Source organism: Equus przewalskii, chromosome 15 (genome assembly GCF_037783145.1).
Source record: "Equus przewalskii isolate Varuska chromosome 15, EquPr2, whole genome shotgun sequence".
Lineage (NCBI taxonomy): Eukaryota > Metazoa > Chordata > Mammalia > Perissodactyla > Equidae > Equus > Equus przewalskii.
In genome coordinates, this window is record NC_091845.1 from 15,771,737 (window position 1) to 15,793,840 (window position 22,104).

Below are 22,104 nucleotides of genomic sequence, written 5' to 3' on the forward strand. Positions count from 1 at the left end.
CCAAAGCTCTCTTCCAGTGCAGTGGCTATTTACAGGCCAAATGTAGTTACTTTGCTAGGACTTGGGATCTGTCCTGGCAACACTCATTGAAGGAGTGTTCTGAGCAAAGAAAAAGAATTGGTTACCCTCTAATGGCTCAGATCAAAGATATAGATGCAATAATCAACCTTAGGCCTGAATGGGCTTGAAGAGACCACTCGGCACTCTCTCCTCTTTTAGGAGGGTGGAACGCTTCTAATCTACTTTATGTATGGAGGCTTATAGAGGATAAATGACATACTCAAAGTCCTGATCTAATTAGGGTAGAATGGAGACGTCTTTCTCTTCATTATGCCCTTTCCCTCCCTTCCTCTCACCTTGCTTCCTTCTCCCTTTCCTTCCTCCCTTCTTTCCTTTTTATCACTACTTTAATTTTTACCTTCAACCTGTTTGGAAGTTGCCATGATAAGACTACAAAAAAACCATTAAGGCAACACAAACAGAAGCATAGGTGCTGCGTTTCCCAATAAGCAGCTTGAAGCCACGCACTTAATGAAAACAGTCAAGTCAGAAGGCAATAGAAGAGGCGACAGGATAGGAAGCATGCAGAGACACACAGTCTCATGGAGCTGGCTGGGTGACCTTTGCAAATTACTGCTTAAGGTAATCTACACCGGGCAGAGACACATATCTGTAATTACCACACTCAGCCAGGGCTCAACTTTTTTTTTTTCAATGCATATTCAGGAGTCAGTTTTGTTTGTTTGTTTTCTTTTGTTGAAACTTGTAACGAAATCCTAAAGCAACAGAAGGATGGAATTATGGTATAAGGATCTATAAATAGAAATCACACAGATCATTCCTTTAATCACAACAAGGTGATGCTGAATCTGATATGACTATTAGTGACTGTTTGGAGGCTAAAATGGATCCCAAATTCATTCTATATGGGGCAAAACAAAATAAAACAAAACCTGAGAGGCTGTTTTAAGAGGTTTCCCTCATACTCTTCAAAACTTTTTTTCCTATCATTTTCTTATCTTTATCCAAATCCTCTTCCTTTTCTTTCTCCTCCTCACATACCCTGTGTTTGGGCCTTTAAAGGTTATAGAAGGTAAACAGCAGCCATTCCTACTCTTTAATAAATGAGGGAGACTAATCAATTTATCCCAATCCTCAGCACGGAGCGCTGTGTTTGACACTACAGCATCTCTTGAGTTTTCCTGTTTTACAGCGGGGTATTCAAACCTTGATTAGATTTTAGGAATGAAAGAGGAAACATTTAAAAGGAATCCACACCCAAATCTGTTGGGAGTGCTTCCAGCAATCTTGTAGGCAATGTACACAGAGGAAGGGGCCCAATCTGGGTCAGGGCAAGAGGTTTTCTTTTATCTTCCTTTTCACCTTAGTTTAGAAGCGTCTGTTCTCCTGTCTTGAGGCATTTCCTCAATAACAGCCTTTCTCTAAAGCTGGTAACACCTTACATATTCATCCTTTTTGACACGTTCATTCATTCCACAGATATTTATTGAGGTTGAGCTCTGTGCCAAGGCACAGGGCATACAATGATAAATTCAGCTGACTCCCTGTCCTGGGAAAAGCTTCAGTCAAGGGCTATAGAGACCACTGGAGTCAGGAGAGAGAAAGGAAAGAAAGAGTGCCCTAGAAGGGTCTTTGTCTTGTTTATCTCGGCTCGACAGGAGAGGGTCTGCGGGACAGCACGATCAACTCAGAGCATTGTTCATTTGCTTGTTTTAACCTACTTTTCTCTCTTCCTTGACCACAAATGCAATCCTAGGATCAGAAATGACAAATTGTGTCCCTGCATCCAGCCTGTGGATGTTTTTTCCCAGCACAGAAGATGCAATGTCAAAATCCAGATTTCTAGCTTTATCTGAAATGTTTCCAGTTCTACAATCCTACAAAACAACATTTGACTGAATTCGGAGTGATGACTGTCTCTTTTAGGTGTGGAACTCACTCTCCCGTCCTTCACAGTTCTGTCTTCCAAGACAGATGGATTGCCATTTTTCATCATATTTTAGCTGTCCTTTCTTTCACCTTGTCTGTCTGGTTCATTTATGTTACTTGCCTGGCCTGGTAAGCATAAGAGTTCGTGACGCGTATGATGCTAAAGAGGCGCTCATTAAACCATTTTCCTACCTTTAGCACAATGACTCTTTCTTACTAGTAGTCCATTGCATATCCAATCACATAGTAACACACATGCATCACTAAAATAAAGCTACAACTGTAGTCTAATCATCTCTCAGTACACAAGGTTCCATAGTATAATGGAACGAAATGTATTGTAAGTAGTTAGAAACACCTGTTTTGTTCTGTCAAAACTCTCCTAGAAAACATGCCAGTGCTGAATAAGGATTTGTCAACCACATCCATTATGGAAGGAAACCTCTCTTCTTTCTCTACAGGAACCTCTCTACATTTTTTCATGTGGTGAATTCATTTTGTCATGGGGTGAACACCTGTGTGACTATTTAAAAACCACAACACCAGGTGTGTGAATATGAATGTCTTTCTCCTTTGTGCAATGCTCTTCTTACTGATTTCTCAGCAGGCTGGCTCAGGAAAAAACCTTCAAGCTGAATGAGGAAAAAGGTCTTAAAGGATTTTTAAAAATATATCTAGTACAACTGTATGCACTGAAAATATTCCAGCCAAATTATACAAGCAAGTCTTAGCTTTATAAGATTCTTTTGTTTTTACTATCATGCAAAAATTTTTAGTATCTCTGGATATGCAGTTATCAGTAAGGGAGGGAATTTTGGAAGACCTAGTAAACCCTAAAAATTTGGAAGATTATTATAAAATATTCCAGGATAGGAAACAAAAAAAAAGATTTATTTACCTTTTGCTCTGCTTCAGGCTCTCCGCTCGTCTTTTCCAGGAGATAGCTGCCCTAGGAAAAGCAATTGGTTTGCATTCGATAGCAATATCCCCACCAACTTGAACAACTGAATTTTTTTTAATGGGATTTTTGGAGAAATCAGGAGCTGAGGCTAAAAACAAAAAATTGTTAAAATTGTTAAGTTACTCACATAATTAACATGTACTAACCCAAGAGGTATCTTAGTATTGATAGACAGATAGATAGAATCTAATATTTGTATCTAGAACTCTTTTTCAAGCTACTTGGCTCAACGTGTTCTGGGGTCAGTTACCGACTTGGCATTTTGGACTCTCTGTTTTCATTTGTAAAATGAAGATGCCAATAGATATAAGCTCAGAAAGCTAGGGTGGGGATTAAATGAGATTACAGCTGTAAAGAACTATAGTATAGTGCCTGGCACAAAGGATGTGCTCAATAAAAATGAAATTTACTTTTGTTTTGGTGCCAATCATTGCAATACCAAAAGCAAGTTGGAGTGGGAGAGGAAGCATGTTAGAAAAAGTCACATTCTTAATAGCATTTAGAATAAAAGGGGTGAAGATGGTTCCGCAAGAGACAGAAGAGGAAATTTTAACCTTGATTAGGGAAATCTATTCCAGCCAAGAGAATGATCCTAAATGTGTGTGTGTGGGTGTGTGTGTGTGTGCAAAAAACAATGAAATAACACTGAAATAAATCAGAAAGCCTATGTCACTATGTCAGATTTCCTCAGGCGAGCCTTTAACTAAAAATGCAGTCTGCCTTCTGTAGAAGCAGGCAGGCTGAGTAGAAATTAGAAAAATAAAGTCTTTGTCAGTTTCAATTTTGTCCCTACTAAATAAATGTTGAACAAATACCAGTTCATGAGAGTGGAAAATTCCTAGACAGCCTTGGTGCATTCAAGACTTCCAACTTCATGGATGTGGGGACCCAGGTGTCCAAACCCCATTCCTAGTCTAAAGTCCAACTGAACTGAAGGTCTTTCAGATATGTCGTGATCTCTTGCTTTTGGGCATTTCAAATGTTGCTTCTCTGCCCTTCTGCTGGCCTCTGCATACTTTCTTTTCTGATCTCAGCTTAAAGATAATGTCCTCAATATAGGTTAGGTTCAAATTGCCCTGAGGTCCGATAACACCTACTCAATTCTTGACCATAATAATGACAATATTTAAAAATTTGCCTTTTTTTTCTCAGTGAAACTATAGGTTCTAAGAAGGTAAAGATCACTTTAGTATTGATAACTATATTTTTGGTGGTTAATATACAATACATGTTAAAAAAAATAGTAGTGATTGAAAGAAGGAACAAACAAACCAGTGTCCATAACCTAAAAACTCATAAAACTTTGTCTCTTTTTATTTGATCCTTCCTCTCTTCCATCTCCTTCTTTCTTCCTACTACTAAAAAAGCCTTGAGATGAAGGCTATCAATAAGTCATTTATTGTCACAGACACCACTGGTTGGCTGTCCCAAAATATCATTCGCAAACTGCTTCTATCTCAACATTTTCCACCATAGGGACTCACTTTCCAAGCTTCCCTGGAGGTCTAGGTCATGTGGCAGAGTTCTAGTCAATGACATAAAAGGAGTTTGCTCCAAGGACTCAGGGAAATTGTGCTTTTCTAATGAGAATGATAGATATGGTCAGTTCCATCCCCTCCCTCTTCTTCTGCCTTGAGTATGGACTTGATTTCTGTAGGTACAGCAGCCATCCTGAAACCATGAGGCTACAAGTGTGAAGGGAATGTTTAAAGAAGAACATCATCACATTGAAGTGCCACAGCTCAGCCATCATCCCTGAACTTCTCATTAAAAGATGAAATAATTCCCTGTTTGTTAAGTCAGTGTAAACTGACATTTTCGTTCCTTAGTCTTTTATTTGCAGCTGAAAGCATTTCTAATGGACGCTTTTTGAATTGTATTCAAAACCTCATGCTGGGATCAGCTTTGGAGAAGCCTATTCTGGTTTGGATGCACTCCATGGTGGGCTCCCCTGGAAGCCCTAATGTATTGCCCAAGCAGAATGATAATTATCACCTTGTAATTTTTCAAAGTTAATTTAAAAATGCCCCATTATTCCAAGGGAAAGCAATTTCTAATTTACAGAAAAATTACTAAAACGTCACCTGGAATTTTTTGGTTATAAACGAGTGACTTACCCAATACTCTCAATTCTGCATTTGCATAAATTATCTGATATTTGTTTTCTGCGGCGCATTGGTAGACACCAGAATCTGACAGATTCAGCATAGTTATGATAAGTGTTCCATTTTCTATTTGAATTCTTTCCTAATAAAAGAAAAGCCATGTAACGATGCTAGTATGTTAATGCAGGTATTCTCTTAACCAGAACACATTATTAAACATTTGTGCATATCTATGAGATACGGTATTTTGGTGAATGAGAACTGATGCTTACAAAGATGAGCTTAATGCACTGCAAGATCCTGAGCAGCTTTCTGAAGTTTAAAAAAAATTGGAAATATGCTTAGTATAATTTTAGTGATTAGTATATGTTATGTTATCTCATTTCTTTGAAAATTGGCATTCTCTGCATAGAATGTGTTAACTTTCCATTAGATAGTACATAAAATAATTTGGAACACTCTACCATTTGAATTATTCCAGAAACCATGATTGACAGCAATATTAGACAGGGATATCATGATTAGAATATTTCCTTGGCTTTCCTTAATAAAGTCTCAAAAAGACTTGAAATGTGATGACTTGATAATTTTCTAATTGAGTCACTAGTTGGAGGAGCTAAATTCTTCTTTCCTGCAGCTTACTATAAAGTCTGCTTAAACAGCCAAAATCTGTTACAGAGTCCCATTTGGGGTATAGAAATACAATTCTGACTGCAATGACGAAATAGTTTAATAGTGCAAATATAACTTAAAAGTAAATATTTCAAGGTACCTATCACCATCCTCTAAAGATAATGCAAGTAGGCTGGAGGAAACAGAAAACGTTATATGCAAAAGGCATGCAGGGAGAAAATCCCACTAAAGCTGAAACAAAGAACATCATTATATTCAGCTTCTAAACAACAGATGTTTTTTGTGGCTCTGGCTGTGCCTCCATGGAGAATTAACACAATTATTTGGATAATTTGATGGAAAGAAGAAACAACTCTGCCTCATTTTCTGTATAGTGTAGAAGAAAGTTTGCTTTAGATTGAAAATGTGAGTAACTGCCTCAGTTCTCCACTTTCTTATGAGTTTAGAGACAATCAGTAGTTTTCATGAAGCAAAATACTGGGTAATTATTAAGAGCTTGGGTCCTGGAATCAGACAGATTAAATTTAGAATACTAATTCTAACATTTACTAGCTGCTGTGTGACCTTGGACAATGACTTACCTTTTTTGAAACCAATTTTCTTCATCTACATAATGAAATAATAATTGTATCACTCTCATAAGGTTGTCATGAGGATATTACAAAATAATGCATGGAAAATATTTAACACGGGCCTGTCTCATATGATAGTTCAAACGATGTTAACTATGATGTTGATGATGTTGATGACCTGAATGTAAATCCATCACTGACTAGTGTGTAACCTTTTGTAAGTTATTTGTCTTTTCTACTATTAGTTTTCTCACTTGAAAAATGAGGATAATATTGATAGCTACTTTGAGTTTGCTTGAGAATTAAATAAATTACTATATATATAAAGAGTATACTACATTTCCTGACACTCACTAAACACTCCATAAACATTGTTACTGTCAGTAACACAATTTCCCTAGCAGAGTATGTGAGTTTTTGATACCAACATAGTTGCTTACCTCTGGACTGAGGCGCTCCCCATTCTTTAACCACGTGTACCAAGGGTTTGGCTTTCCTCTAGCTTTGCATTCCCAAAGCAAGCTGTCATAGATAGACAGGTATGTATTTTGAATTTTTTGTTCCCATTCTGGAAGGGCTGTTTCAAAAAGAGACAAGAGCAACTACTTGGCAAGTCAATTATGCAGGATGTGAAACTATTCCAAGGACTGTAGAAATCAGAAGGAAAGGCTAATGGGTCCAGTAGTACTACATACACATGATTTGAGGGAATGGAAATGCAGGAGCTTCAGTGTGGGGCAACAGAAATCCTGTCACAGACATCAGTGGACCTTTGGCTGAAAATGAATGTTTGTCATTTGTCATTTTGCTGCACCAACATAACAACTTGGGAACTGTGGGAAAAAGTCCAAATGCACGACAAGGCCAGAGAATAATTCCATGCTAAATATTAGTACATAGGTCAAGTTGGAAAATGTATACCAAATCTGAACACCTTGTGGGCAAAAGCCCATTGATTATATTTGATCTGAACTAACTAAAAGTAAGTGTATGCAAATCAGACATAATTACAACTCAATAGCTTGAAACATAAGTCAAATATGAGCCTCATTACATTTTAGTAGGATGATAATCCATTTTTTTCCCTAGACAAAATTCTTGCCTGGGAATGAGAACTTTTGGAATTGTATATAGGTTCAGCACTTAACTTTAATCCTGGGCATGTGTTTTCCAAAATCTTATTTTCTAATCTGAGAAAGTTCTACAGTGAGGCTAAAAGCAACATTTGATGTTAAATTGTCATTTAGACGTAAGGCAGTAATATCCTTACTGTCATTCATGGAAACAGATGGAGTGTAAATTAGATGCTTTAAAGTTAATATTTCTTCCATAAAGATGATGGGAAACTGCCTGGATGTGCCATTTAATTTCCCTCCTTTATTTGGGTCTGTCCTCAGATATATGAGAGTGGATGAATCTTCCTTTGGAATCTCAAACTATTATAAGCTACATGGTTTACATGTGTAATTGGACTTAATTCTCCCTCCAACATTTTATAGAGTATTTTGGCAGAGACGTTAGGTAACTTGCACAAGAGGACATAGTTAGGAAATAGAGAAGCCAAAATTTGAACCCTGAAAGCAGAGCCTAGGTCAAGGGCTTGCGTTCAGGTTATTTGTTTGGGAATACTAGCCCAAAGGTAAGCAGTCAGGGAAAGTAATGGTCAACAGGGAAGGAAAAAGTCAATGCAACGATGACTCATTGAGTTGGCCACCAACATGGGTCATTGTTACTCCATCCTTTGTGGACTTCTAGAGAGTCTTTATGAACTCTTTACCCAGGGAAAGGAAGAGGAGGCATTTATTCATTCAAGGATAGTGCAGGGGTTAACTATTAGCACATCTAGGTTGTTTGGGCTTGAGTACTGAGTAGTCTTTTGAATAGGCCAAAGAAAATTAGAGCAGGAAAGAAGATCGACTTAGTGCGGCACTTGAGACGAGACTGTGTCAGGTTACACTTATAAAACATAGTGCTGAGCTGGTCACTATGGCAGGGGTTGGAGTAAGAAGTGAGACCTGCAGTCTTTGAAATGGTGTACAAATATGTCTGACTTCCAGGGTTTTTCTACTGCAACATCTGCTTCCACTAAGACAGAAGAAGGAATTAGGATATCTCAGTGTGGTGAAAACTAAGCCTGTGAATACCTCCTGTGGAAATCAGGGCAACTTTCAGTTACAAAATATGCTTCTCATAGCCTTGAGGGATAAATCAGACCAAGACTTGGAAGAACTGGGTGTATTGATGAAATTGAATCATGTTCTATACATTATTAACACATTTTATAATTTGTAGATAATTGTTAGAAATTGTCCTAATATATGTTTGACCGGGGAGAAAAATTGCATGCTTAGGTAAAATTCACATGGCTTACAAAAGTTTAAGATACATCTGATTTGTTGCTTAATACAATTATCATAACTTTTAAACATATTTATTTATGTAATGTGCACATTTTTTGTACGCTTTGGACTCTAAAAAGAAAAAATTTAAACCTGCAACTACATAGACAATACCTGAAAGAAAGAGTCTAGGATTTCAGGTCTACCATATAGGCTTGGGTTCTGGATTTTTTTTTCTCTATTGACTGTGGAAAGTCACTTAACTCCTCTGAATGTGTTTTATTTTCTATAATGATAATGATACTTTAGAGATTTCTTTTGGAGGCTATAAAGACACAATATAGAGGGACAGGGTTCTGAATTATAATTTAAACATAGCAATACAATGAAACTGAGAGATTCCTTTCTTGAAATTTTCAGATACTATTCAATTCTCAGGTTGTTGAATCAATTATTTGTGCCTTTGGGAGCACATTGTCAAGTAAATTAATAGGTGGTCAAGACGCATAATAATTGTCTTATTGACCAATTATCCATCATTCCCCACAAGGCCCATTTGGACTCCTTAAATGGCTGATGTCATTGCTGTGAGACATCATGTGAATGGACTTAGATCACCATGTTGAAGAACTACTATAGGTGGAAAGAGTCTAGTTTTAGAAGATTGTTCAAGGTTTTATCTCAGATTTGAAAAACATCAATAATCTTGTTCAATTCATCTAAGGTTTCTTACCTATATTATCACTGAAAATTATTTCTACATCTTACTATAAAAATTCTATGAATTAATATTTGTAAAAACTTTGATGTATTCTAAGAGTTGCTGTGTCAATGCAGGAGAAAGTACTTGTTATTGGTTTCCAGTTCATAGATATCTCCATTTTCTGGTTAATCTCTTGGTTATATCTTTGTCAATTTAATAGAAAAATGAAGTATATATTAAAAACCAGCCAAAGCCTTTAATATCTTCATGCCACTAGAAAACTCCCAGTTACATCCTCACTATTTTATTTATAAAAGATGACGGATTCCAAAGACTTTCCTTAAAAAGCAGGAGCTATTGGAAAAATAAGTATATAAATAAAAATATAGGTGTGTGTATATGTGTGTGTATATATATAGAGAGAGAGAGATTAGCATTGCTACAACTCTAGGGGAATAATCGGCAGGAAATCACATTCTATATATAAAATACTAGTTTTTATTCCAGGTTAAAATTGGAAATTCTAAAGGAAATGGAAAATAATATAACCAAGGCACATTATGTTCTGCTACAGGACACTCAATCAGAATTCCTACAAGGTAATTACAATACCTCAGATTCTTCTAGTTAATAAAATATATATATTTTTTCTTCAATTACTTTTCCATTGATTGTAAACATGCCACATAGAAAAGCATTTTTGGCCATGTATAAACACAGATTTAAAAAGTTCTCTAGTGCCGATATATTAAATTTAGCCAAGTTAAGAATATTTTAAAAAGATCAAATACTTTGGTGATTCTGGGGTATATTTTATGGTTATTTGATATTAAAAAAAGAAGCAAATTTCATGCAAGTGTGTATTTTGGCCTGGATGAAAGAAGACATAAGGACAACTTTTAGATAATATTATATGCTTTCATTGTCTCTCTTAAGTCTATGAGAGATTCTGGTAATTAAGGCAAACATTTTTTAAATGAAGTAATGACTTTATTTTTCTATCACTTACATATGAGTAGACAAAATCTTGGAAAATAGAAACAAATACTGAAAACTACCATTTGGTGTTATGTTTCTCCTGTCATTTTCTCTTTCTTTGTAAATTCTACTTAGATCTGTAATAAAAATGGTCATAGGCTATTGTGGAATGTTTTATGGGAAATATATTGGATTCCATGCTACTTTGTGTTATAAACTTTTATAGCTTTAACATGACATAGCTGATATTTTCAAAGCAATTATAATATACAATAGCATGCATAGACCATGCTGAAATTAAAGCCATATTTTGAAAATGGTCATTGCCACTTGCTAATTGTTTTAGTAAGCATTCTAACTTGGAAATGTGCCTTTCCTATTTCTCCCAGAACACTTTTCCACCATATGCAAATGACTTTTGCTATTCACTATGAAGAATATTACCAAATATTTCACATAGTTTTTGAGATTCTATTAGCTTACCGTAGAAAATGAGTTGACCCTTTGCAAGGTTTCTTCCTCGAAGGTTGCCTGCAATGCATTCGTAGAAGCCTTCATCTTCCTGTTGAAAGTTCGGGATTTCAAGGATAGCCTGGGATTTGCTGTTCTTGACTTTCCCTGGCAACGGGCTTCCATCCAACCTCCTCCAACTAATATCGGGGACTGGACTAAACAGTTATACCTCATTAGAATAGAAGGTGATTTAGTCTTCATGTCAGCAGGATAAAATAAGAGTGTCCTTAAAAATGACTCTCAAGAAAAAAAACATTCAATCAATTTATAATATCTTGACTAGTTTTCAGATCATGCAATCCTTCACCATTCACTCATCAAGCAATTTATAAGACTTTTTAAGTGCCTGCCATGTGCAAGTCATGGTGCTATGCACAGGGAATAAACTGGTGAATAAAATAGACACCCTCTTTGCCCTCATGTTGCTTACAGACTGGTGGAGAAACATACAACAAAAAAATAATAAAAAATAAATACACTTGTAAATAGCAGAAATTGAAACAAAGGAAATAGACTTCAGTGATGGTAACAAGATCATATCAGTTTAAATATGGTGGACCTGAGGACCATATAGGACCTAACATTTAAGAGTAGGCAAGCTCTCTCTATATTTATAGATTCCAAGACAAAAATTCAGGTTCCTCTATAGCTAAATTGGTACTAATAAGTAACTGAAGACTTATGTGGTGGGTGAACTAGAGTATCAAGGGGGATTAGTACTATAAAACTGATCCACATGAATTGGGAGTATAGGCTCTATGATACTCAGAAGAATGGTACTCATTTATACCTTTTATAAAAAATAATAGTAATATAAAAAATAACTTTACATTGTACCTTGTCTCCATTAGAATCTGTCAAGAAATCCTTTGTTTATAAAAATTTAGCTTAATATCTAATACCTCTAGTCTAATACGAACATCTTTTAAAATAGCAAAAATAAACTTTATGATTATGAATCTAAGTCTCTAACAATAGAGGATGAATTTAGAAGTTCATGGTGTAGAAGGCCTCACTTTCACAGGTATAATGTAAACAAGTGCAGACTATAAATAAAGTCACAACAGGAAAATGTTCCCTAATAAACTAATTCTTGTAAAAATCAACTCCTAATCTATTTACATTAACATCTTTCCTTTCCTACTGTCAAGTCATTCTTCATTCCATTATAGATTTTCAGATGATTTAAATGTTTCTATTCCAAATATATTTCAAATAATGATTATAATAGTAAATCATTTTGAAAAGTCAAAGTGTAAACTTTGTAGAAGATGCAGGATTTCTTCAAGTCACAAAAGTCATGTGGGAGACACATGCCAAGTGGTTGACAAAGACCTGCAGAGTTTGAATGATAAACAACTACAGAGAAGCCAGGTGATGATGACCCAGTAGAGGCTTCAAATAAGGCAAGAAAACTGAGGAAGCCCCAGGAATTTTTTATTAGCAAACAATTATAATCCTCCTGTGCAAATCCAAGATAAACACAGTGTAGAAAGTCATACACGTGCTCCCACATATTTGTCAGAAAACATATCCCCAAATCGATGTTTGCGTTGCTTACTTATCTCAGAATTAGCATACAGTTGCAAACACAACTTGAATTTTGTTAAACACAAAATAAAATCATTATTATGATAAGTTTAGTTTTTGTCCTTTGAAAAAGCCTTGCCACTTACCACAAATTTAGGTTGACATTTTAGTAAAATGGCATATTCCTGCTAACAATTAACCTCAGATAACTGGTTTTCCTATTAATTCATCTTATGGAATATGAAACTACAAATAATAATGAAGTTCTAGAAGAAAACTTATTCACCTAAAAAGATCTTCATGAAGTCTTGTGAATTTTATAGTATATGCAGTATTATCCAATTTTTATTTATTTATTCATTTTGAGGAAGATTAGCCCTGAGCTAACTACTGCCAATCCTCCTCTTTTTGCTGAGGATGACTTGCCCTGAACTAACATCTGTGCCCATCTTCCTCTACTTTATACGTGGGACACCTACCACAGCATGGCTTTTGCCAAGCTGTGCCATGTCCGCACCCGAGATCCGAACCGGCGAACCCCGGGCCGCTGAGAAGCCAAACATGTGAACTTAACCCCTGCGCCACCAGGCCAGCCCTATCCAATTTTTAAAAATATGTATTTTGCATATGTGAACATATGAAAAGTTATTATTTATGGGTAGTGAGGATATAAACGCCTTTTCTTTTCCTTTTTCTGCTTATCACTCATTTCCTACAATGTGCATATATCATACATGTAATAAAAAAACTACAAAAACTTATTTACAGAAAGAAAAATAAATAGATGCTCTGATACTTGTCTCAATTCACGATCCTTTGTTATCTTTTTATGACAGTGTATCTTGAAGTTTATGACAAATACATGCAAAATAGCTAGCTAAAAACGGTTTTAACCTGAAGCATTCAGACAAAAAAAAATTCCAGTTAAGGGTTGAGTATTTTTCCCATAGTTAATCATAGTTCTTTATTTTGATTATGAAGACAAGTAAATTTTTAACACAACATAACATAACATAACATAATGAATAGGTTGATATTTAATAATAATCATTGTAATAATATCACAACACATAGCTGCTGTTATTAACTACAAACTATGTGCCAGGGACTATATATGTATGCAATGTATCCGTATAATTTCATTTACCTTTCCTATAACTAGAGGTGGCAGAGCTGGGATTTATTTCTAAGTTTCTTTGCCTCAGAAGCTATGTGCCTAATCAGATCCCACAGCTATGGTAATATCATCCTCTGAGAGCTTTGGTGTTTGTGGTTTTAAAAAGTGGACCTCCATTTTAAGCAGCCCAATTAAGTGCAAGCAAAAAGAACAAGTCTCACCAATCCCAACTATTCCAACTTTCCCCAAAAAAGAACTCAGTGATGACACGGAGGACTCTCTGGACAAGCATTTTTCCCTTGATGGGTGAAATGGCATATCCTACATAGGTGTCCCTTTCCAATAGGAGTACTGTAGCAGAAAATGTCAGTGCTCTACCCAGATCCCTTCTGCTTCCTTAGCCATCCCAGATCCTGATGTACTTTCACCCTCAACAGTCAGCAGCTGCATCTCTTTGTTGGCACTATCCCCAACTGCTGTAGCTAACTTTTCCTTCACAAAGAAAAAGCTGAAAGCAGCTAGGAATTTACATACCTCCAGGGACAGATCTTAACCAATGATTGACTTGGAGCTGGAGCATAAATCCTCCAGCTCCCCTGCCCCTGCTAGAGGGACTCTAGGTGGGACCTGCACTCTTTCCAGAGCCCCCCTACTGGACTGAGGCAAATTTCATCCTCTGTGGAACTTTGCTTGATAGCATACTCTGCTTGGCTACTCTCTCTTCCCTGTCCTCCTTCTCCATTCTCCTGTGGTTCTTCTTAAGAACTCTTCTAATAAATCACTTCCAAAAAAATTATCCTTTCAAGGTTTGCTTCTTGGAAAACCAATTTATTAGAATCCCCAATATGCTCTAATCATGTTCTACTTTAACTGCAACACCGATTGTAAGGAACCCTTAAAGACTTCTCAGTCTGGTGGCTGTTAGACAGACATAGAAATAGTATTCTGTGGAACTGAACATCAATGGCATATAAGACCAAAAACTGAGCAGTAGAATCATTGTGAAAACCCGTGGCAGTAGAACATGTTTTGAGAACTTAGTGCTTGCTCTAAAGGATCAAAATTACACCCGAATAATAGTACAAGGCAAGAAATGTAAGAAACATAAGGCTGAACAGGGACAGATAAGTTTCTCACTTAAAAATAAACATCTTGTAGAAATTCTTTCTTATCTCAGTTGTGTCTGGAGTGATAAATCTTCTCCCATAAGCCATTCGATTACGGAGAAGGCTGTAAGATTTAGTGTGCTGGCTTCTAACTTAAGAACTGTCAATTATGAAGAAGGATATAAGAATTAGAGTCCTGGATTCTCGATCTGCAGTGGACAAGAGTTGGTTTTTTTGGTCTGCATTTTGATTTTCCCTAGAAAACCCAATGCTTCCTATTTTTACTCCATCTAATTTGAATTGGGAGGACTACACCTTTGGCTTCAGGAGAGAGGACAAAATTCAGGTCTTGCCATTAGAAGCTGTGCACCATGGCTACCATGATTGGTCAACTATGCGAACCAAGCAGAGACAATTAGACTCAATTCTGGGACAGCTTTTGGAAGAGCTATTAAAGAAAGGATCATCTTTTTTCACAGGGGTTTGCTCAGATAGTGGGATACAAACTTCAAACTTCTAGGCAACAATTTCCCACCAAACAGAGAAAGTATCTTTGAAAGCCAAAGCTAACACAAACGAAAGAAACTTGGAATTCTTCACATGCCTAGATCAAGTCATGCCTGATGCCAAAAAAAATCTCTCTTTGAACATTCCTGCTCATCAATACAATCTCTTTGGCTTAAGCTTGTTTGAGTCATTTTCCTGTTTATTCCAACCAAAAAAGACTTGACAAATAGATTCTGAATGCCTGCATTCAAATGTTGGCTAGGTTACTTCCTATCTGTGTGATTGAGTTATATGATATGGTGGATCCTTCTTGATACTATATTTTAGAATTCTCAGAGTAACTAAGCTATCAAAAAGAATCACTCAAACATTTTAAAAATTAAAAAAAATTTAAAAGTTTTATCAAGTGCATTTGTGGCTACATTTCAAATTAACAAAATTTCTAATGGGAGAAAAATTAAGCAATTTTATAAGACTTCACAATAACTAATTAAATGCTAGGTTTTTTTCAGATTTGTTATGTCACTGCTGAATATGATTGCCATGATCCTGTTGATTATCGCTGGTAATGTGAGATATAGAGCCAGAGAGAATAAATGTGAAACACAGATTACATAAAAATACATATGCATTTTAGTGAAAAGTTCCCATTTTGTCGTGGAACTTCTTATGAAGACACTTAATGAACTGCTTTAGATTTCACACCTTTTCTCTTTTTTTGAAGCCATCTCAAATGGACAGTGGGTGGAAAGAACTGGAATCAACAAAAGATGAAATTATTTGAGTAGTGAGTGTTAGTTTTTAAATGCAAGTTAATTTTTCCAAGATATACCATTCTGTGTAAATAATAATAATTACTGTTTTAATTATAATAATAAAGCTATCATAATAGAATACTATTTATGCAATGCAGAGCAGAATGCAGCTCTTACACCTATCAGCTATATTTTGTTGCACCTTTATAAGCATGAATTTTCGGGATAAATTCTTAGAAACATACAAGCTTCCAAAACTGGACCAAGAAGAAGTAGAGAATTTGAACAGACCAATCACCAGTAAGGAGATTGAAACAGCAATCAAAAGCCTCCCAAATAATAAAAGTGCAGGACCAGATGGCTTCCCTGGTGAATTCTACCAAACATTCAAAGAAGACTTAATACATATCCTTCTCAAACTCTTCCAAAAAATTGAAGAGGAGGGGAGGCTTCCTAACTCTTTCTAAGAAGCCAACATTATCCTGACACCAAAACCAGACAAGGACAACACAAAAAAAGAAAATTACAGGTCAATATCACTGATGAACATCAATGCAAAAATCCTCAACATAATACTAGCAAATTGAATACAACAATACATTAAAAAGATCATACATCCTAATCAAGGGGGTTTCATTCCAGGGGTGCAGGGATGGTTCAACATCCACAAATCTATCAACGTGATACACCACGTTAACAAAATGAAGAATAAAAATCACATGATCATCTCAATAGATGCAGAGACAGCATTTGACAAAATAGAGCATCCATTTATGATAAAAACTCAAAATAAAATGGATATAGAAAGAAAATACCTCAACATAATAAAGGCCATATATGACAAACCCACAACAAATATTCTCAATGGAGAAAAACTGAAAGCTATCCCTCTAAGAACAGGAACCAGACAAGGATGCCCACTTTCACCACTCTTATTTAACATAGCGTTGGAAGTCCTAGCCAGAGCAATCAGGCAAGAAAAAGAAATAAAAGGGATTCACATTGGAAAAAAAGAAGTGAAACTGTAACTCTGCAGATGACATGATTTTATATCTAGAAAACCCTAAAGAATCCACTAAAAAACTTTAGGAAATAATAAATGAATACGGTCAAGTCACAGGATACAAATCAACATACAAAAATTGGTTGCATTTCTATACATTAATAACGAAGTAGCAGAAAGAGAAATTAAGAATAGAATCCCATTTATAATTGCAACAAACAGAATAAAATACCTAGGAATAAACTTAACCAAAGAGGTGAAAGATCTGTACATCGAAAACTATAAAACATTGTTGAAAGAAATCAAAGAAGAAACAAATAAATGGAAAGATATTCTGTGCTCTTGGATTGGAAGAATTAACATAGTTAAAATGTCCATACTTCCCAAAGCAATCTATAAATTCAACACAATCTCTATCAAAGTTCCAACAATATTATTTCACAGAAATAGAACAAAGAATCCTAAAATTTATATGAAACAACAAAAGACCCCGAATAGCCAAATGATTCCCGAGAAAAAAGAACAAAGCTGGAGGTATCACACTCCCTGATTTCAAAATATACTACAAAGCCATAGTAACCAAAACAGCATGGTACTGACACAAAAACAGACAGACAGATCAATGGAACAGAATCGAGAGCCCGGAAAGAAACCCACACATTTATGCACAGCTAATATTCGACAAGAGAGCCAAGAGCATACGATGGAGAAAGGAGAGTCTCTTCAATAAACGGTGTTGGGAAAACTGGACAGCCACATGCAAAAGAATGAAAGCAGACCATTCCCTTACACCATGCACAAAAATCAACTCAAAATGGGTTTAAGACTTGAATGTAAGACCCAAAACCTGAGAATTCTAGAAGAAAACATAGGCAGTATGCTCTTTGAAATTGGTCTGAGCAGCATATTTTCAAGTACCATGTCTGACCGGGTAAGGGAAACAAAACAAAAAATGAACACATGGGACCACATCAAACTAAAAATCTTCTGCACAGCAAAGGAAACCGTCAACAAAACAAAAAGTCAACATAACAATTGGGAGAAGATATTTGCAAACCATATATCAGATAAGAGGTTAATATCCAAAATATGGAAAGAACTCATACAGCTCAACAACAAAAAAACCCAACAACACAATTGAAAAATGAGCAAAAGATCTGAACAGAGATTTCTCCAAAGAAGATATACAGATGGCCAGCAGGCATATGAAAAAATGTTCCACATCATTAGCTATCAGGGAAATGCAAATCAAAACTACAATGAAGTATCACCTCACTCCTGTCAGAATGGCTATAATTAACAAGATTTGCTGGTTCAGATCTCGGGTGTCGACACGGCACTGCTTGGCAAAAGCCATGCTGTGGTAGGCGTCCCACGTATAAAGTAGAGGAAGGTGGGCATGGATGTTAGCTCAGGGCCAGTCTTCCTCAGCAAAAAGAGGAGGATTGGCAGTAGTTAGCTCAGGGCTAAACTTCCTCAAAAAAAAAAAAACAAAAAAACAAGACGAGAATCAACAAGTGTTGGAGAGGATGTGGAGAGAAGGGAACCTTTGTACTCTGCTGGTGGGAGTGCAAACTGGTGCAGCCACTATGGAAAGCAGCATGGAATATCCTCAGAAAATTAAGAATAGATCTACCAATGATGCAGCTATTCCACTGCTGGGTATTTATCCAAAGAACTTGAAAACACAAAGGCATAAAGATATATGCACCCCTATGTTCATTGCAGCATTATACACAATAGCCAAGACTTCGAAGCAAGCTAGGTGCTGATCAAGGGACAAATGGATAAAGAAGATGTGGTATGTATACATAATGGAATACTACTCAGCCATAAGAAATGATGAAATCTGGTCATTTGTGACAATGTGGATGGACCTTGAGGGTATTATGCTAAGTGAAATAAGTCAGAGGGAGAAAGTCAAATACCGTATGATTTCACTCATAAGTGGAAGATAAAAACAATGACAAACAAACACATAGCATTGGAGATTGGATTGGTAGTTACCATAGGGGAAGGGAGGAGCGGGGAGGGCAAAAGGGGTGATTAGGTTCACATGTGTGTGACGGACTATAACTAGTTTTTGGGTGGTGAACATGATGTAATCTACACAGAATTCGAAATACGTTTCGATGTACATCTGAAAGCTATATAATGTTATAATCCAATGTTACTACATTAGAAAAAATTAAAAATAAAAAAAAAGAAAGTTTTAATCAGTCCAAGGCCATGAAGTAACTCACAGAAGAGACTTGCCCTGTTGGCCTGCACATAGACTCTGATTTGTTACATAAATAATAAATAGATTCATTTGTGCATCAGTTACTGAGGCCTAATCTACTTTAACTAATGAAGTAGGGATGTAATGTGTTTTTGAGAGGTAAATAATTGGACCTAGTACATAGTTATTGTGTAGTTATGTCAGATATTAATATCTATGTTCCCCTGGCTTATTTATGTCCTGTATATGTGTATATGTGAATAAAAAAATAAGCATGAATTTTCTCATTTATAAAATGAGGATTAATAGTAGTATGTAATTCATAGGATTTTTGTGAGGATTAAATTATGTAACCCAGGCTATGGGTTTAATACACTTTTTAGTACACAGTAAACAATATGTTTGAGTATTAATGATAAATGAATAAAATAATTTAAGATCATTATTTCATTATCGTTATTATTTCAAAAGCAAGAATCTTGGCTTATATTTGTTTTCTATTCTCTATTAAGGACTCCATATGACTAGACATTTGACATAAACTGATTTAACAATCATTTGTAAAATAGAATCAGATCTCCACTCTGTGAATGAAATGTGTACACAAGCATACACATATGTGTCTAGAAGTAAATTTCCTTCATCTCATTGCTTTATACAGCAGCTGCTAGGGAGATATTGCCCCGATCATAGTGGTCATGTTCATTTCCTCATAATGAGAGCAGGGACCTCTCAGGGGATGTATGACATGTTTTGCTATGAAGCACCTTTTTTTTCAACCTGGCTAATCATGTAGGACCATTGTGGTAGGTAGGAAAGACATTAGAGTTCTCCAAAGAGAAAAAAAATCCTGTGTAAGAAAGCTGGGCATTTTTGGTAAATATTAATAACCATTAATTGAGTGCTTACTATGTACTAGGCATTATGATAGATGGCTTCCATACGTCATCTGACTCAAATACTCAGCTGGCACCTGCTAACAATCCTAATTACCTTTTTGGAATGGTATTCACGTTTATACAGGTAATTTCTGCTAAATTATTACCTGCCAATTCTCCTCCACTTCCAGTACAGTCTCATTTACTGTGATCCACCTTCCAATTCTTCGAGTTGCCACTCATTCAATTATAAGCACTAGTAGACTCCTTCTCTTTCTGTGGCTTCAGCATTCTTTTAAGGTTCTACGTAGTTTATCCATATTGATAGTCTTTAGTGATGTAATATTCACTGATAGTCCATTTTAGCGTAGAATAAGCAGTCTATTTTATTTTTTTTTTTTATTTTTATTTTTTTTTATTATTTTTGGGTATACATCATATTTCGAATTCTGTGTACATTACATCATGTTCACCACCCGAAAACTAATGATAGTCCACCCCCTCACATGTGAGCCTAATCACCCCTTTTGCTCTCCCCCCTCCTCCCTTCCCCTATGGTAACCACCAATCCAATCTCCAATGCTATGTGTTTTTTTGTCGTTGTTTTTATCTTCTACTTATGATTGAGATCATATGGTATTTGACTTTCTCCCTCTGACATTTCACTCAGCATAATGCCATCAAGGTCCATCCATGTTGTCACAAATGGCCGGATTTCATCATTTCTTATGGCTGAGTAGAAGTCCATCATGTATCAATACCACATCTTCTTTATCCATTCGTCCCTTGATGGGCACCTAGGTTGCTTCCATGTCTTGGCTATTGTGTATAATGCTGCAATGAACATAGGGGTGCAAGTAACATTATGCCTTTGTGTTTTCAAGTTCTTTGGATAAATACCCAGCAGTGGAACAGCTGGATCACATGGTAGATCTATCCTTAATTTATAAGCAGTCTATTTAAAATGCAAAGTTAATATATTAATACATGAAGAATGCCATGGAGCAAGGGAGATCTTTGATGGGTCTTCAGAATGGAGATTATTGTTCAGTCCCTTGAAACTGTGCTGTTAGAGGTAAATCAAAATAAATGGTGGCATCATCATCTTAACTACAGATACCAGTCATTTCTGACTACACTTCTCTTTCAGATCCAATTCCTCTCCCACTTTTATTTATTTATGTATTTATTTTTTGGTGAGGAAGATTGGCCCTGAGCTAATACCTGTTGTTAATCTTCCTCCTTTTGCTCAAGGAATAGTGGCCCTGAGCTAACATCTGCACCAATATTCCTCTATTTTGTATGCAGGATGCCTGCACAGCATGGCTTGATGAGTGATGTAGCTCTGTTCCTGGGATCCGAACCTGTGAACCCTGGGCCGCTGAAGCGGAGCGCACGAACTTAACCATTACATCACTGGGCCTCCCCCCAGCCCTCTTTTTTTCTATCTTCACAAATATGATGTAGAAATTGAGCTTAGATACAAATCTCAATAAGGACAACCAATCTGAAATAAGTCCTTCCTCCAAAGTTTCCTCAGACCATAGATGAGGAAGTCATGGACCTTGTTATTTCAAAAGGAATGTTGCAAAAGACTTTTCTTATTTTGTTCCTATTTTCTAAATTAAGTTTGTCTAAAATGTGGATCCTCACAGTTGTGAAATACTACTATATCATAAAAGCGAAGTTTTCCTTTCTCTCTTTCTTTCCCCACCTCTCTGGTTTCATGCTTCTTAAATAAGCATTGCCATAAATAAGGACTTTCACTCCATTCTCTCTTGTCGGAGTGAGTATCCTATGAATTTTATCTGAAGATAGAGAAAACATTTGTTAACCATCTGGCTTAGTTCAACCTGAATTGGAAGTTAAATTAAAGCTCTCCACACACTAGTAGGAGCTACGCTTCAATTCTATACTTTTAGCCCCTAGATAGAATTTTCATTTCTAGTGCTATTTGAGAAAGCTTATATTTCTCCCCTGGATTTCTTAAACCTCATTATCCTCAGCTTAAATCCAGGCCATACCAAGTTTTTAACTAGAAACTGGTACAGATAACCAGCTTCCTAAGATACTTATATTCAGGATTATTCTTAACTTGAACCTCATTTCAGAAAATCCTGTCAGTGGTCATTTTTAATCGAAGAGAGTGAAGCAGAATAAGAAAACCAGCAAAGAGTGCCTTTGTTACATTTTCAGACTGTTCAGCTAGCTGCTTTCATTTCCTCAACTTGAA

At 36.1% G+C, this 22,104-nt stretch overlaps 1 protein-coding gene across 5 annotated transcripts in view; it reads right to left on the reverse strand.

Moving 5' to 3' along the window:
- The window catches only part of CNTN6 (contactin 6), a 295,782-nt gene that overhangs the window by 69,574 nt on the left and 204,104 nt on the right, over positions 1-22,104 (reverse strand). For 4 of the 5 annotated variants that reach the window (XM_070576733.1, XM_070576734.1, XM_070576737.1 and 1 more), the window contains 4 exons: positions 10,725-10,909; positions 6,662-6,798; positions 5,029-5,158; positions 2,849-2,999 (listed from right to left, as the gene is read on the reverse strand). In XM_070576733.1, coding sequence (XP_070432834.1) covers positions 2,849-2,999; positions 5,029-5,158; positions 6,662-6,798; positions 10,725-10,909 — 603 coding nt within the window. The remainder of the gene's footprint in view (positions 1-2,848; positions 3,000-5,028; positions 5,159-6,661; positions 6,799-10,724; positions 10,910-22,104) is intronic. The other variant, XM_070576736.1, reaches the window with a different exon arrangement.